The sequence below is a fragment of the Chiloscyllium plagiosum genome, chromosome 21 (genome assembly GCF_004010195.1).
Source record: "Chiloscyllium plagiosum isolate BGI_BamShark_2017 chromosome 21, ASM401019v2, whole genome shotgun sequence".
NCBI classification, from domain to species: domain Eukaryota; kingdom Metazoa; phylum Chordata; class Chondrichthyes; order Orectolobiformes; family Hemiscylliidae; genus Chiloscyllium; species Chiloscyllium plagiosum.
The window spans coordinates 54,137,149-54,152,236 of NC_057730.1; the positions used below are offsets into that span (position 1 = coordinate 54,137,149).

The 15,088-nt window shown below is 38.4% G+C and overlaps 1 protein-coding gene across 1 annotated transcript in view; it reads right to left on the reverse strand.

The window, feature by feature from the left end:
• Positions 1-15,088, reverse strand: part of snx29 (sorting nexin 29) — a 495,640-nt gene that overhangs the window by 323,339 nt on the left and 157,213 nt on the right. Inside the window, exon 13 of the mRNA XM_043711094.1 lies at positions 7,607-7,692. Within this exon, the coding sequence (XP_043567029.1) occupies positions 7,607-7,692 (86 nt within the window). The remainder of the gene's footprint in view (positions 1-7,606; positions 7,693-15,088) is intronic.

Consider the following 15,088-nt stretch of genomic DNA (forward strand, 5'->3'; position numbering starts at 1 on the left):
AAGAAGGTCTATGGTGTATTAGCGTTCATTAGCAGAGGGATTCACTTCAAGAGTCGTGAAGTGATGTTGCAACTGTACAGGACTTTGGTTGGGCCACATTTGGAGTACTGTGTGCATTTCTGGTCGCCTCACTTTAGGAAAGGTGTGGAAGCTTTGGAGAGGGTGCAGGGAGGATTTACCAGGATGTTGCCTGGAATGGAGAATAGGTCGTACGAGGATAGGTTGAGAGTGCTAGGCCTTTTCTCATTGGAACGGCGAAGGATGAGGGGTGACTTGATAGAGGTTTATAAGATGATCAGAGGAATAGATAGAGTCGACAGTCAGAGACTTTTTCCCCAGGTACAACAGAGTGTTAGAAGGGAACATAAATTTAGGGTGAAGGGTGGAAGGTATAGGGGGATGTCAAGGGTAGGTTCTTTACCCAGAGAGTGGTGGGGGCATGGAATGCGCTGCCTGTGGGAGTGGTAGAGTCAGAATCATTGGTGGCCTTTAAGCAGCAATTGGATAGGTACATGGATAGGTGCTTAAGCTAGGACAAATGTTCGGCACAACATCGTGGGCTGAGGGGCCTGTTTTGTGCTGTATTGTTCTATGTTCTATGTTCACACCACAGCAGAATGGTATTGGATAGGTACATGGATAGGTGCTTAAGCTAGGACAAATGTTCGGCACAACATCGTGGGCTGAGGGGCCTGTTTTGTGCTGTATTGTTCTATGTTCTATGTTCACACCACAGCAGAATGGTAGAATTTGACGTTAATAAAAAATTTGGAATTAAGAGTCGAATGATGACCATGACATTTTTGTTGATTGTCGGAAAAACCCATCTCATTCACTAAAATCCTTCAGGGAAGGAACCTGCCATCCTTACCTTTTCTGGCCTACACGTGACTCTAATGTGGTTGACTCTTAACTGCCCTCTCGGCAATTAGGTTTGGGCAATAAAGGCTGGCCCAGCCAGTGATGCCCACATCCCATGAGAGAATTTTTTTTAAATGTGATGAAACTATGGGTTTTATCTATGTGATTTTTCGCATTAGTTACTATAGACTTGGATTTCTGGGCTTGAGTTTGTAACTGGTGGATCTTATTGTGCATCTGAAGTTTATGATTAATTTTTAAGTATTTCTGGAACCCTGGTAATTTATTTCCAAAAAGGTTTTTGAGATCTGGCTACAGAGTGAATGGTTTGTTACATTAATGGACTTTTTAAATTTCATATTGTTTGCCATCCCTTGTGGTAAATGATTGAGCCTAAAAGGTTTATTAGTGTGTTCTGGAACCTTTTTTTTAAAAAAGCTAGCAGGAGACACCTTTCGCTGAGTGACAAAACCTTTTAGTTTCACTTTTAATTTTGATTTATGTTTTATCCTGTGAATGACATTGGCAGAGATGGCTGGAGACACCAGTCCTCCTAAGAGAAGGGTACACTGAGTTAGGTCGTTAGAGTGAAGAGTTAGTATTGGTTTCAGAAGCTAAGTGCAATGAAGCTCAAGTGTATATCTCCAACAAGATCTTGCCACTGTTCTAATTCAAAAACTGAAGCCCCAAGTGACTTCCATCTGAGGCATCAGATACATGGCACTGGTGTATTACAGAAGTGTTCCTTTGGTTGCTATACCAGAAGGGGTGTTTTGAGAACTGTTTCAGATATGTTTTCGGCACTGTGTAAAAGCTACCTTTTCTTCAATTCATAAAGGAGTGTTTACAATCTTTGAATTTGTAATACAGTCAGAAAGTTTGGATTACACTATTTTACCTTCATTCCTTTTGTCATAAGTTTGTGTTTTCTTATTAAAGCAAAATCAGCAGCATTGCGTGCTTATGGTTTAGCAAGAGACCACTTTTTTACAAACAAAACAAATAAAATATATGATCTATCAAATAAGGCTTCTTATTGGGATCTGACTTGTCTGGTAATAACATCTGCTGGAATCAAAAACAAAAGTTATTTAAACTGAATACAATGTAAGTGTAGAAAAATGGCCCAAGCCCCTTCAAAGTCACAAACAGAAAGGAAAATAGGAACTAAGCCAAAAAAAAGAGATCTTCGGGGAGATAATCAAAAGCTTGATCAGAGAAATGGTGGGAACTAGAGTCATGCTCACAGACGCTCTGGTCCAACTCGTCCACACCAATCAGACATCCCAATCCAACCTAGTCCCATTTGCCACCATTTAGCTCAAATCTCTCAAAACTCTTCCTTTTCATATACCTATCCAGGTGCTTTTTAAATTGTACCAGCCTCCATCACTTCCTCTGACAGCTCATTCTACACATGCACCACCCTCTCTGTGAAAAAGCTACTCCTTAGGTCCTTTTTAAATCGTTCCCCTCTCATCTTAAACCTAAGCCCTTTAGGTTTGGACTTACCCACCACAGGAAAAAAAAAAGCCTTGGCTATTCACCCTATCTGTGTCCCTCATGATTTTATAAAGCGCTATAAAGTGACTCCTCAGCCTCCTATGATCCAAGAGGAAAAAAGTCCCAGCCTCTCCCATAACTCAAAACCTCCAGTCCTGGCAACACCCTTGCAAATCTTTTCTGCACCTTCTCATGTTTAACAACATCCTTCCTACAGGAGGGCAACCAGAATTGTACACAGTACTCCAAACTTCTCAACACTATCTTGTACAGCTGCAATGTGATAGCCTAACTTGTATACTCAGCGTTCTGACCAATGAAGGCAAGTGTGCCAAACACCTTCTTCAGCACCCTGTCTACCTGAGACTTCACTTTCAAGGAACTATGCACCCGCACCCCAAGGTCTCTTTGTTCGGCAACACTCTTCAAGGCCCTACCATTAACTGTGTAAGTCTGCCCTGGTTTGTTTTACCAAAATTCAACATCTCACATCTACCTAAATTAAACTCCATCTGCCACACCTGGGCCCAATGGCCTATGTAAGCAAGGTCCCATTGTAATCTGAGAAAATCTTCTTCACTGTCAACCACACCACCTATTTTGATGCCATCTGCAAACTTACTAACCATGTCTCCTATGAGTACAATGGGAATAAAAACATGTTTATATATTGCTGTGTTTTAATAGTAACATAATGGCACAGCAAAATCAAAACATACAATGTAAATATCCAAAATATAATTGTTATTCAGCAGATTTCACATTCATTTTCTTAAGTAGCAGAAATAGGGAGAGTTTATGCAAAAACATTTTGATTAGTTTGTTAATTTTTTTCCAGTGCTGCCCATCAGTTACAGTTGACAGCCAACCTGACTGAAAAGCATAATTTGATATGAATAAAGTATTAATGTACTTCATCACTGGAATTGAAAGTGTGCTGCTTCCATTTTACAAAGTATTACAATGATTTAGCATACTTTATATTCAAATGTATAGCTCTAACAACATAATGATTAAACATCTTCAAGACATATAAACTTTGCCAAATATGACATTAATGCAAAGAAGGTTTACCAGTATCTGTTGTGCTGCTTTTATTCTTTTCCAAGTGATCAATGAAGAGCTTCCTCAGAAGTGAAACTAACACTATACCATGTACACCATTTTCCACTGCATTAAATGTTTAATTTTTTTTTGTTGTTGGTTGGGATTTAAAATCCCTTTGACCACTCAATTAACAATTTCCACAAACAAAACATAGAAATGGTCTCCTGGAGAACTATTAGTCCTGACAGCCCCTTTATACAACTGGTGAGCGTTCATTTCATAACTGCTAAGTTAAAATGGCCTATGGTACAAAATGACAGTATGTGAATTCATCACTCATTCCAATGGACTGGGCTCAGCCAGGTCTCAGCATAAATTCTTTCACACCACATACTGCTGTCAAACATCAGCCAATGTTTCACACATCTGATAGAGCATTCATGATTTTCACACTGCATCAGTCTGTCTTGGGGTGGTGAAACTACAATCCTATCCATACAGCAAATTACCTGATATCAATGGTGTGATCACACTGTTATTCAACTCCACTTAACAACATCTGGTAAATAATAAGCTGACAATTAAAAAGTATTACTGCAAAAAAATGATGTATTATTAATCACAGAATTTCAAACATTAATATTTACATTGGTGAAGTCACCATCCTGATACTCCTAACCTACAAATCTGAAATAAAAAGTGTTGACTTAATGACATTTGACAAATAATCCACAAAGCCCACATCAACCAATGATTATGTCAAGATCCAATAAAACCTACATACAGCAATTCTTCGACAAGTTATATGTTTCTGAATTCATGAGCATGAAAACATTCTCAAATCACACAATCTTAGCAAATCTTTTCCAGTTGTGATTCATTATTGCTATATGTTTGTTAAATGCTTAAGATTTACGTAGGTTCAAAATGCTGAAGAGGCACCAGTAAGGTATTGTATGTGCTGAGCTTTCACTTGCAACAAATGACAATAAAGTGTTGCTTTAAATAAATACACCAACAGTATAATTTTATAATCAATATTTAAGTATTTAAGATGAATGAACCAATATCGTTGCATTCTTTCACATGAAAAATCTTACTCATGTAATTCCACTAAAATTACTTCACTTTCGACCAAAATTGCTTCAGAGAACAGGACAGCTGGCTGAGTTTGATATAACACAATAAAGACAACAAACACTTTAAAGCCACAAGTGCCAATGCTCTTAAGGCAACATACCTTAATAAAGTTTACATCACATTACTAAAACATGCAAACCTCTAATATTGGAAATTAACTCATCAATATGATCTCTTGCAGCCACAAACTTAACAAGAAAGAAAAAAATTTGCTCAAGATTGCTGTTTAAAGGTCAAACTTTGTTCACAAAAGAGTATTCTAAAAGATCAAACACTAGACATAACATCATAATTACAGCTGAAGCTGAATGATTTCACACAATTACATTCTTACTAAAACTCAGAACTGGATAAGCATTACAAATAAGTGAGGAATTGAAGTGTCCTCTTTTACAGAAAAATGTTCCTTCTTGTGTTGTATTAAAGAATGTTCTAGAGGTATAATTTTTGCCAATGAAGCAATAAATACTGTTTTATAAACGATGTGTAATATTAATGTGTTATATTAGACATTATTCTCTTACTGAGAAATAATGATGTTTACTTCCTTATAAAGAATTTCATGTGTGCCATTACAGACTACTTATTTCAAAAATGAAAAGGAACCAGAAAATTAAAATCTTAATTAATATTTTGGCCAGCTCAGCATCACAAGTAACTTCATTAAAATTCATTGAAAATAGGAATGAATAATTAAAGCATTTGAAGTATCAAAGGCAGGAAAATTGGTGCAACAGTTACAGTGGATGTCTCTCAACTGTCTAACAATCTGATTAACTGTCACTGTCCAACACTATTTCTTCCTAACACTATCTGGATCTTTCTCATCTTTGATCTCAGTAAGCCTTATGATGCTTTGTCATAAATGTTTTAATCCTCCCTGGTACTATTTACTTAACATTCAGGAACATTCAAACTCCTGGTACACAGTTGTGCCAAACCTTTTTTGAGGCTGAGCAAGTAATTTTTTCAGAATCCTGATAGTTTCTATCCTTTCTGCACAAAAGTACAGAAGCAAAATCTAAAATATAAAAGCATGTAAATAAAATGAAGAGATTTTTACCCCACTGTGATTAATGCTACATCATAGTCAAACATTTCCACTCAATTTCACTGCCTTATTTGGCGTGATCCCCCCAAAATCATTGTAACTTATGCAAGAAACAACATAAATTTTGGCGGCACGGTGGCACAGTGGTTAGCACTGTTGCCTCACAGCGCCAGAGACCCGGGTTCACTTCCCGCCTCAGGCGACTGACTGTGTGGAGTTTGCACGTTCTCCCCGTGTCTGCGTGGGTTTCCTCCGGGTGCTCCGGTTTCCTCCCACAGTCCAAAGATGTGCAGGGTCAGGTGAATTGGCCGTACTAAATTGCCCGTAGTGTTAGGTAAGGGGTAAATGTAGGGGTATGGGTGGGTTCGCTTCGGCGGGTCGGTGTGGACTTGTTGGGCCGAAGGGCCTGTTTCCACACTGTAATATAATCTAATCTAATCTAATAATCTAATAAATCAACATTGCACATTCTTCTGTGCCAGACTGAAAAGATTATGTCCACCTATGAAACTGGCTGTGCCTCTGGGTTCGTTGATTACCACTGAGTGTTTCTGTAAATTACAGCTGTTTTCACACCTTCAATGAGACTTCAAAAGTTAAGTGGGAGCTTTTGGGCACAGGATATTATTCATGTTTTGAAAAGTCTTGAATGAATTTTATTTAACTTTGTCAAAGAACCCCAATTTAATTAAAGAATAGTTTTGTGTATTTTTAAAGCCACTTGCTGTTGAGTAAAATGGGTTGAGTTGGTGAATTGATAGTGCAATTTCAAATGTTTATCATGTGATAAATTCATTTTAGCTGTATCAATCAAGACTTACTACATTACTACCCATAAATATACCAAGCAATACTTATCAAAGCAAACCATTTTACTTCAAATGTTACGTTACAATGCTGTTCAACCATATGATTAGCCCACCACATGAAAAGTACTTCAAATGTCAGAACTGTTGGGCTTTTATTAATCATCCTGATAGAAAAGCCCATCTTGAATCATGATTCCCTCCCTATGCTATATTGAAAATATTCTGAATTTGTTATACTTGTGTTTGGTGACCTACATACAATAGACGGAGGAAATTTTCAATTTTAGAGGTAACTGTAGAAAAATAAACTTTTAACTTAATAAAATATACCAAAACACATTACAGTAGTATGAGAGAACAATCTAACACCATGCCACTAGGTTTGAGGACCAAAAGCTTGGTCAAAAAGTTTTAAAAAGCATTTTAAAGGAGGAAACAGAAGGAGAGAGGCAGTGAGACGTTAAATGAATTACTGATCAAGATTTTGCACAACAGAAATTGAACATTTACTCTTAGGGCATATCCTGAAACAATATACTACCCAGAACTTGATGACCAGCAGCACAACAATGCTGCTCACTACTGATCTCAAAGAGTCAAGTCTAGAATTTCAAGTATCTTTGTGACATGGATTTCAACTTTTCCCGACATTAGTTTGAATCTGATCCCAAAGCAAGATCAGATTTGGAATCAGTTCTGACAAAAAAATTGTCTCGTATTGAAATATTAATTATTTCTCTGCACAGATGCTGTCTGACCTGCTATGTGTCTCCAGATTTCTTTGCTTTTATTACAAAAGAATTTGATATTGCACAACATACAAAAATAGTTTTCAGGAGTAGTTTTAGCTTAGAAATTATACCTTATTAACAAGGTGCAACTTTTTCTTGGAGTACTAACAGTGATGTTAAAGCATGAAAGGGGTATTTCCTGTCACTCCAATCATGGCTAATTGAGTGCAGTCCATGGGGTCTTCAACAAAAAAGGTGGAGGGAATCACTGACAGCATTTTTCAGATTTCTGCATTTAGCTGCATGTTCCAATACCAGGGGTTTCTGCTCAGTTCAGACGGATAATGACAACAAATGCTGACAGGTTTACCATCATTGCTGCTCAATCTGGACCAACTGTACCTGCTATTTAATGTCATAATTAATGGTCCACTTCTCTAAAGGCTGCTGCTACAAACCCTTACCATCGTTCACTTGGCCTCCTTCTCGCTTTAACATTTGGACAGCTCCTACGTATTTCTTCAACTGCACCTTCAACACTTCGTTTTCTCTGCAGACACCAAACAAAACAAATTAAGGTGAACTTAAATGAAATACAAGTGTACATTAGCATACAAAAAGTACTATTTTATTCATAAAGTTAATATATTCAGCAGTTATGTACTGCAAAGCCTAATATTTTGAACGCAAATTTGACAAAAATAGTTTTAATATATTTGAGATCATTCAAAATTCCACTGTTCATTACTAGCTCGTGCCAACTCCTCTTCATCCATCACTTCTGTGCTCCCTGACTTATGTTGGCTTTTAGTTAAACATTTTCTTTAAAATTCTCATTCTTGTTTTCAAATTTCTCCATGGTCTCACCGCACCATTCTTGTAATCTTCTCATGCTGCACAACCCTCGAGTTCTTCCTCTTTCTCTTTTTCTGAAAATATGTATTATTATTCTTTTAAAAGCTCTACCTTTGTGCTTTCAGCTGTCAAGATCGTTGGGCAGAAGTTACTGGCCATGTGAGGAGCCAATCCACTGGCTAGTAATTCTGCCACACCCATTTCCAAGAGACCTGATGGGATTTAATCCCTTTCATGGGGATTTAGAACATCTACTAATAGCAATCCTATTGTGAGGCAAAAGTCTCACCTTCTAGAGCTGTCAGCTGCCCAATAACAGTGAACCACCAAGAGCAACGGCCACTACAAATACTGTTGTGTAGCTTCCACCAAGGATCAATACTGAAGCCCCATGAAAAAAGTGAGTGAAGTGCCCATCAGGAAGGTGCAGACAATGGGTGAGTGAATGTTGGGAAGGGGTGGAGTTATTAATTTAGAGGAGGAATGAAGTCTCTCATTCCAGCCAGTGGATGCCTACGTTAAGAACAGATCATATCATCCCCCTACCAGGTCCAAGAGATGTCCACCAGAGCTTTTAAGCCAGCTGGTCTGGTGTGATGAAAACTGAATAATATAAATTACATTTTAGGACCTAGGATTTCAAAACAATGGCAAATGAATATTAGTTACTTTTGTGAAGGATTTTCTTTAAAAACAGAAAAAGTCAGAGAACCTTTTGAGAACATAATTTACCTTATCCAGCAGTGCTCAGAATTCAAGTGGCAGTAGAACCCTGTGGTGTTCATAAAAAATTGTTTCTACTGTGGCAATTTACGACTGGTCAGTAAAGGCCATTTGTTCTTTGTTTTAGTTCAGAATAATCAAGGATTGACTTTAGGTTAGAAAATTCAGAGGCTGAAAATGTTTAGGGCAGTTGGTGTACAATAAGATGCCACAACCAGCAATCTGATAATGTCCAAGAATCCAGAGGAGACTTCACTGAGGTTAGGAGCAAGTATATTTTCCTTCCAAGAAAGGAACTTTTAAAAGCAATTCAAGAAATAAGTTATCCCAGGACAAGTTTAGTTTGTGTAATTTCCAGATTAGCAGAGTTTTTAAGAAATCTATAGGTTATTAGAAGCTGAGAAAGTTCAAACTCAAATTTTAAGTAGTTTCATGTAAGAAGACTCCACAATTCATAGGAAAGAAACTAGTGTGAGTCAGCTAAGTAAACCCTGAAGTTCTGATATAAAAGAGTAAATTCTCTGGACTTCAATTTCCATAAATGAATGGTGTTGGGAAATAGTTTGAAAATATTACTTTGTTCTTACTCTTAAGACTTTTTTAAAAATACTTTTCTATATTATGATAGCTTGATTTCATTTGTGTATTCTTGTGTATGATAAATGAGTTAAATTGAATTTATTGTCACGTGTACCAAGGCACAGTGAAAAGCTTTGTCTTGCGAGCAGTACAGGCAGATCACAGAGTTAAGTAGCATTGATAAGTAAATAATAGATAAACAGCGGCAAAAACAAAAACACAGGGACAAGCGAATGTTAAGAGTTTGTGAGTTCATTCAGTATTCTAACAACAGTAGGATAGGAACTGTTTCGAAACCAGCTGGTGCGTGTTCAGGCTGCTGTACCTTCTCCCCAATGGTAGAGGTTGTAGAAAAACATTGCCAGGGTGGGATGGATCCTTGAGAATGCTGGCGGCCTTTCCTTGACAGCAGGTCTGGCAGATGGATTCTATCGATGGGAAGTTGGTCTTTGTGATTGTCCGGGCCAAGTTCAACACTCTCTGTAACCATCTCCGATCTTGAATGGTACAGTTGCTTTACCAGGTAGTGATACATCTCGACAGAATGCTCTCAATGGCGCACCTATAAAGGTTGGCAAGGGTATTCGCCATCATGCCAAATTTCCTCAGCTGCCTGAGGAAGAAAAGACATTATTGGGGCTTTGTAACCAGTGCATCCACATGAAGAGTCCAAGAAAGCTTGTTGTGGATGACCGCACCCAGGATCTTGACACTCTCCACTCGTTCCACCTCGGTGCTGTTAATGTGTAGGGGGGCATGAGTAACATCCCACCAAAAGTCAATAACGAGTTCCTTGGTTTTGCCGGCATTGAGCGCTGTGTTATTAAAGGATCTGCAGTCTTCCCCAACTATGTTTCAACCACTTTGCTAATTGAAAAACAGGATCTATCAGGCCAGTTTCCAATCTGAGTTCTGATTTGCCCAGTAATACGATCAACTGAGATGATAACACAGCAACGTGATGCCCCGTCCCGCCACTGTTTAAGTGGCTCTTAAGAGCCGCTATTGATTTCTGGGCTTCTTGAATTATTCTACACCAATGAAAGAATATCACTGTTTCTCTTTGCACAGATGTTAAGTATTTCGAGCATTTTCTGCTTTCATTTGAAATTCTAAGTATCTACAATGCTTGCACATTTTTTAAGAGCAGTAAAGCGATAACAATTTCATTGTGTGATCTTGTCTGAATTCAACTGATCTTTGTCTCCTAAACACAATCAAATAAAAATTATACAGGACCCTTAACATGGATGACATATCACCAAAAATATGTCTACCACATTAAATTCACAGTTTGTCAAATAAGGAAATAAACTTGCGACCACATCTTTGCATCATAATTATTTTTTGAAATTTAAACAGGGTGGACATACCAGGCACGTTCAAGTTCTCATCATTAAGGTGCACTCCTTTTTGTCACATTCACCAATAAAGGCAGCCACATACTATCTGTCACAAAGTCACTACAATTACGTGTCCGTACTCAGGGATAGTTACACAGTTACAAATGCAGTCTTGCAAATGAGAAGATATACTAGGATTACATCTCTTTCGGACCCCAGGGCAGTTTCTGAGGGAAAACAGGGGGTTTCCCCTGTGTTCTGGTCAACATTTATTCCTTAAAACAAAAACATTCAAATGGATTCTTGGACATTATCAGATTGCTGGCTGTGGCATCTTGTTGTGCACCAACTGGCCAGTATGTTTCCTTTTGTTATAACAGTGACTCCACTTCTTCAGCTGTGAATTGCATTGAAATATCCAGAGTTAATGAAAGGATTTATAACAAGTGAAAGTTCCTTCTCTCTTGTACTCGCTGTTCTACACCAAGTAACACTCGCCCTTGTGCGAAATCATCCAAAACAATTACAAATGGGAAAAATCAAGTTGACTGAGCACAACATGGTACTGAGTCAGATGTGAAATTCACATATATTCCTATAGCATGACTACTGCAACACACAGTCCTGAGTGAATTATCAGAACTGTGTCACTTGAAGATTAAATATGTTTATGCCTCCCATGACATATGATCGATTTCACTGTTAAAATTATTTATCAAACACAACTAATTTATTCAGCATTAATTACAGGGCTTTGAATATTTAAACAATTACATCACATCTCATCCATTTGACCCATGCAGGTACAGAAGTCATTTCCAGAAGAATAATAATTAATATTTATACAGAATAATAATGTTGAAAAATTACCCCATGTACTCAACTCTCAAATGGCCAACATTCCAGGGCATGACCAAACAAAAATCACTTCAAAGACATTGTGAACCTCTCCTTGAAGCACAGAGGCATTGACCTAAATTACTAGGAAACATCTGCTATTAATCGAGCTGTATCACATTTATTTCCCAAACCTTAGTGATGAGGGAGAGAAGGAAAGAAAAGGGAGTAAATCTTGTGACTTGATTGAGTTTTTTGAGGACATAACCAAAAAGATTGATAAGGGCAGACTGGTAGACATTGTCCAAATGGATGTTAATAAAGCCTTTGACAAGGTTCTGCACGGTAGACTAACTAGTAAAGTTAGATCATGTGGGATGCAGGGTGAGCATGCCAATTGGATACAAAATTGGCTTGGTTTTAGAAGACAGAGAATGGCAGGAGAGGGTTGTTTTTCGGACGAAAGGCCTGTGAACAGCAGTATTCCATAGGGATCGGTACTGGGTCCACTTTTGTTTATTCTTTATATAAAAAATTTGGATGAAAATATAGGAGATATGGTTAGTAAGATTGCAGGTGACATCAAAATTGGTGGCATAGAGGAGAGTGAAGAAGGTTATCTCAGATTACAAAAGATTTTGATCAATTCAATCAACTGGCTGAGAAATGGCAGATGGAGCTTAATTTGGATAAATGTGAGGAGTTGCATTTTGGTAAAATAAACAAGGGCAGAACTTATTCAATTATTGGTAGAGCACTGGTAGTCTTGTACAACTTAGGGGTTCAAGTACATCATTCTTTGAAATTTGCATCACAGGTAGACAGGGTGGCTAAGGAGGTATTTAGCACGCTTGCATTCATTGCTCACACCTTTGAGTATAGGAGTTGGGACATCATGTTGAGATTGTACAGGGTGTTGGCAAGGCCTCTTCTGGAGTAGTGTGTCCAGTTCTGGTCACCCTGCTATCGGAATGATATTATTAAATTAGTGAGATTCAGAAAATAATTAAAAGGATGTTGATGGGAATGGTGAGTTTGAGTTTCGAAAACAGGCTGGATTTTCACTGCAGCGTAGGAGGTTGAGGGTGATATTTGAGAGATTTATAGTATCATGAAGGGGCAATCATAATAGGCAACATCATAGAATCATAAAGTACAGAAGAGGCCCTTCAGCCCATCAACTCTGTACACCAAAAAAAACTAAATCTACACTAGTCCCACTTTCCAGCACTTGTCCCACAGCCTTGAATGCTATGACAGTTCAAGTGCTTATGACAATACTCTGTAAAGGTTGTGAGATTACTGACTCCAACTACCCTGCCAAGTAGTGTATTCCAGACCCCAACCATACTCTGGGTGAAACATTTTTTCTCAAGTTCCTGCTAAACCTCCTGCCAGTCACTCTAAAAGAGTAGCCCTTTGTTATTGATCTTTCAACTAGAGGAACAGCTACTTTCTATCCACTCTATCCATGCCCCTCAATCTTTTCAGGTGTCCCCTCAACCTTCCCTGCCCCAAAGGAAACAACCCAATTGTTACGACATGGGGTAAACCAGCAGGCCCCCCTCCCCCATTTTAAACCAGCAACACAGAAAGAATTTACCCTGTGTGGTAATCTGTGAAAATTCGAGAGGCCAAGAACTATTTAAAGTTTAAAAAATTACCAACTTTATTTCTTAAAGTATAACAGAGAATAATTAGAGTCATATAACAAACTCCTTCCTCTAACTTATCTTTTACTTTCCCTTCTACAATACTGGTCTGATAAACCCCACACCCCCAATCCCTGAGTAAGATTTACCAATAAAACAAATTTCAAAACCAGACAGCTGTCAAATCTTCCCTTTGTATCTTCTGTTGTAAATTTTCTTCTTAGGGATTTCTGTTTCACAGGTCATGGATAGATAAGGTACCTTTAAGAGAGCTTTCGGACAGTATGTACATGCTGGTGACTGGGCAGTTCTCCCTCAACTGTTCCAAGTTTTTCTGGTCTTCTACCCCAAAGCATTGGATTGTGTCATTGGCTTTTAATATCCTCAATATACTCAATTCAAACTTGATTGGAGTTTTTTTTTTAAGAGGAGTATAATTTAAACTGATTGGCTGAATTTGAATTTGTTTTTGTATCCAGGTAACCAGCTACTCTAGCTGCTGGACCACGTTACATTGTAAATTCTCCAGCACTCTGTGTGCCTCTCTAAGTTCTTCACTCTCTTAAAGGTACAGTACACTTCTACACCTTCATAACACCTCCCCCTTAAGAAAAAAATAAACCATCGTAATGAAAAAATGGCTTCATTTTTTTCTATTCTTGAAACACATTATCCTGACTTACCAATAACTTTAATCAAAATTCACCTTAGCCTCTTCCCATATAACATTAAATAAATACAAATCTCATCTAAACTGTATCAGGTAAATCCACGATAACACATCTGTGATTAAATTCTTATGACCTGTAACATGTACGATTTCACTCACACATTTTTGATTTATCCATGCATTACAACATCCCTGTTTTGTCTGTAAGACTCCAATGAAATAGTTGCATATTCTTCACTTTAAAGCGTTCTAAGAACATAAGCAGATTGTGATCCATGTACACCACCATCTCCGACACACTGGTCATGACATGCATATTAAAATGCTGTAAGGCCAATACCAAACTCAATAGGTCTTTTTCAATTGTAGAGTATTTCCTCTGGTGGATGTTGATCTTCTTTGAAAATTAACCAACTGGCAGGTCATCCCATGCTCATCTTCCTGTAGAAATACAGTTCCAACTCCTTCGTCACCAGCATTGATGGCAACTTTAAAAGGTTTTGAAAACTGTGGTGTAGCTAAAACTGGTTTTGTCGTTAATATTGATTTCAAATGGTTGACTGCCTCCTGGCATTGTCCTGTCCACCAAAACTTTGTGTTCTTCTTCAGCAAATCAGTTAATGGCACTGCACTGCTAAAGTTTGGAACAAACTTCCATACAATCCGCTGAGTCCTAAGAATCGAAGCAACTCTTTCTTCGAGGTTGGTCGTGGAAATTCCTCGACGGGCTTCATCTTTATGTTCCGTGGGGTCAACCTTCCATGACCGATGCTATAGCCCAAGAACAGCACCCTTGCTTTTGCGAATTCAGTTATATTTAAGGGTATCACCAATTTTGCTTCTCAAAGTTGTTCAACAGTACCTTGTAATCGTTCCAGGACTTACTAAAGATCACTACATCACCCAAATAGACTGCACAGTTTGTTAAGAAGGTCCTTGGACTCCTTCATCGCCAGACCATGGCAATATGACAGTTGGAGGAAGAGCGTCTCATCTTCTGCCTGGGAACCCTCCAACCACAAGGGATGAACTTAGATTTCTCCAGTTTCCTCATTTCCCTTCCCCCCCACCTTGTCTCAGTCAAATCCCTGGAACTCAGCACCGCCTTCCTAACCTGCAATCTTCTTCCTAACCTCTCCGCCCCCACCCCACTCCGGCCTATCACCCTCACCTTGACCTCCCTCCACCTATCGCAGTTCCAACGCCCCTCCCCCAAGTCCCTTCTCCCTACCTTTTATCTTAGCCTGCTGGACACACTTTCCTCATTCCTGAAGAAGGGCTTATGCC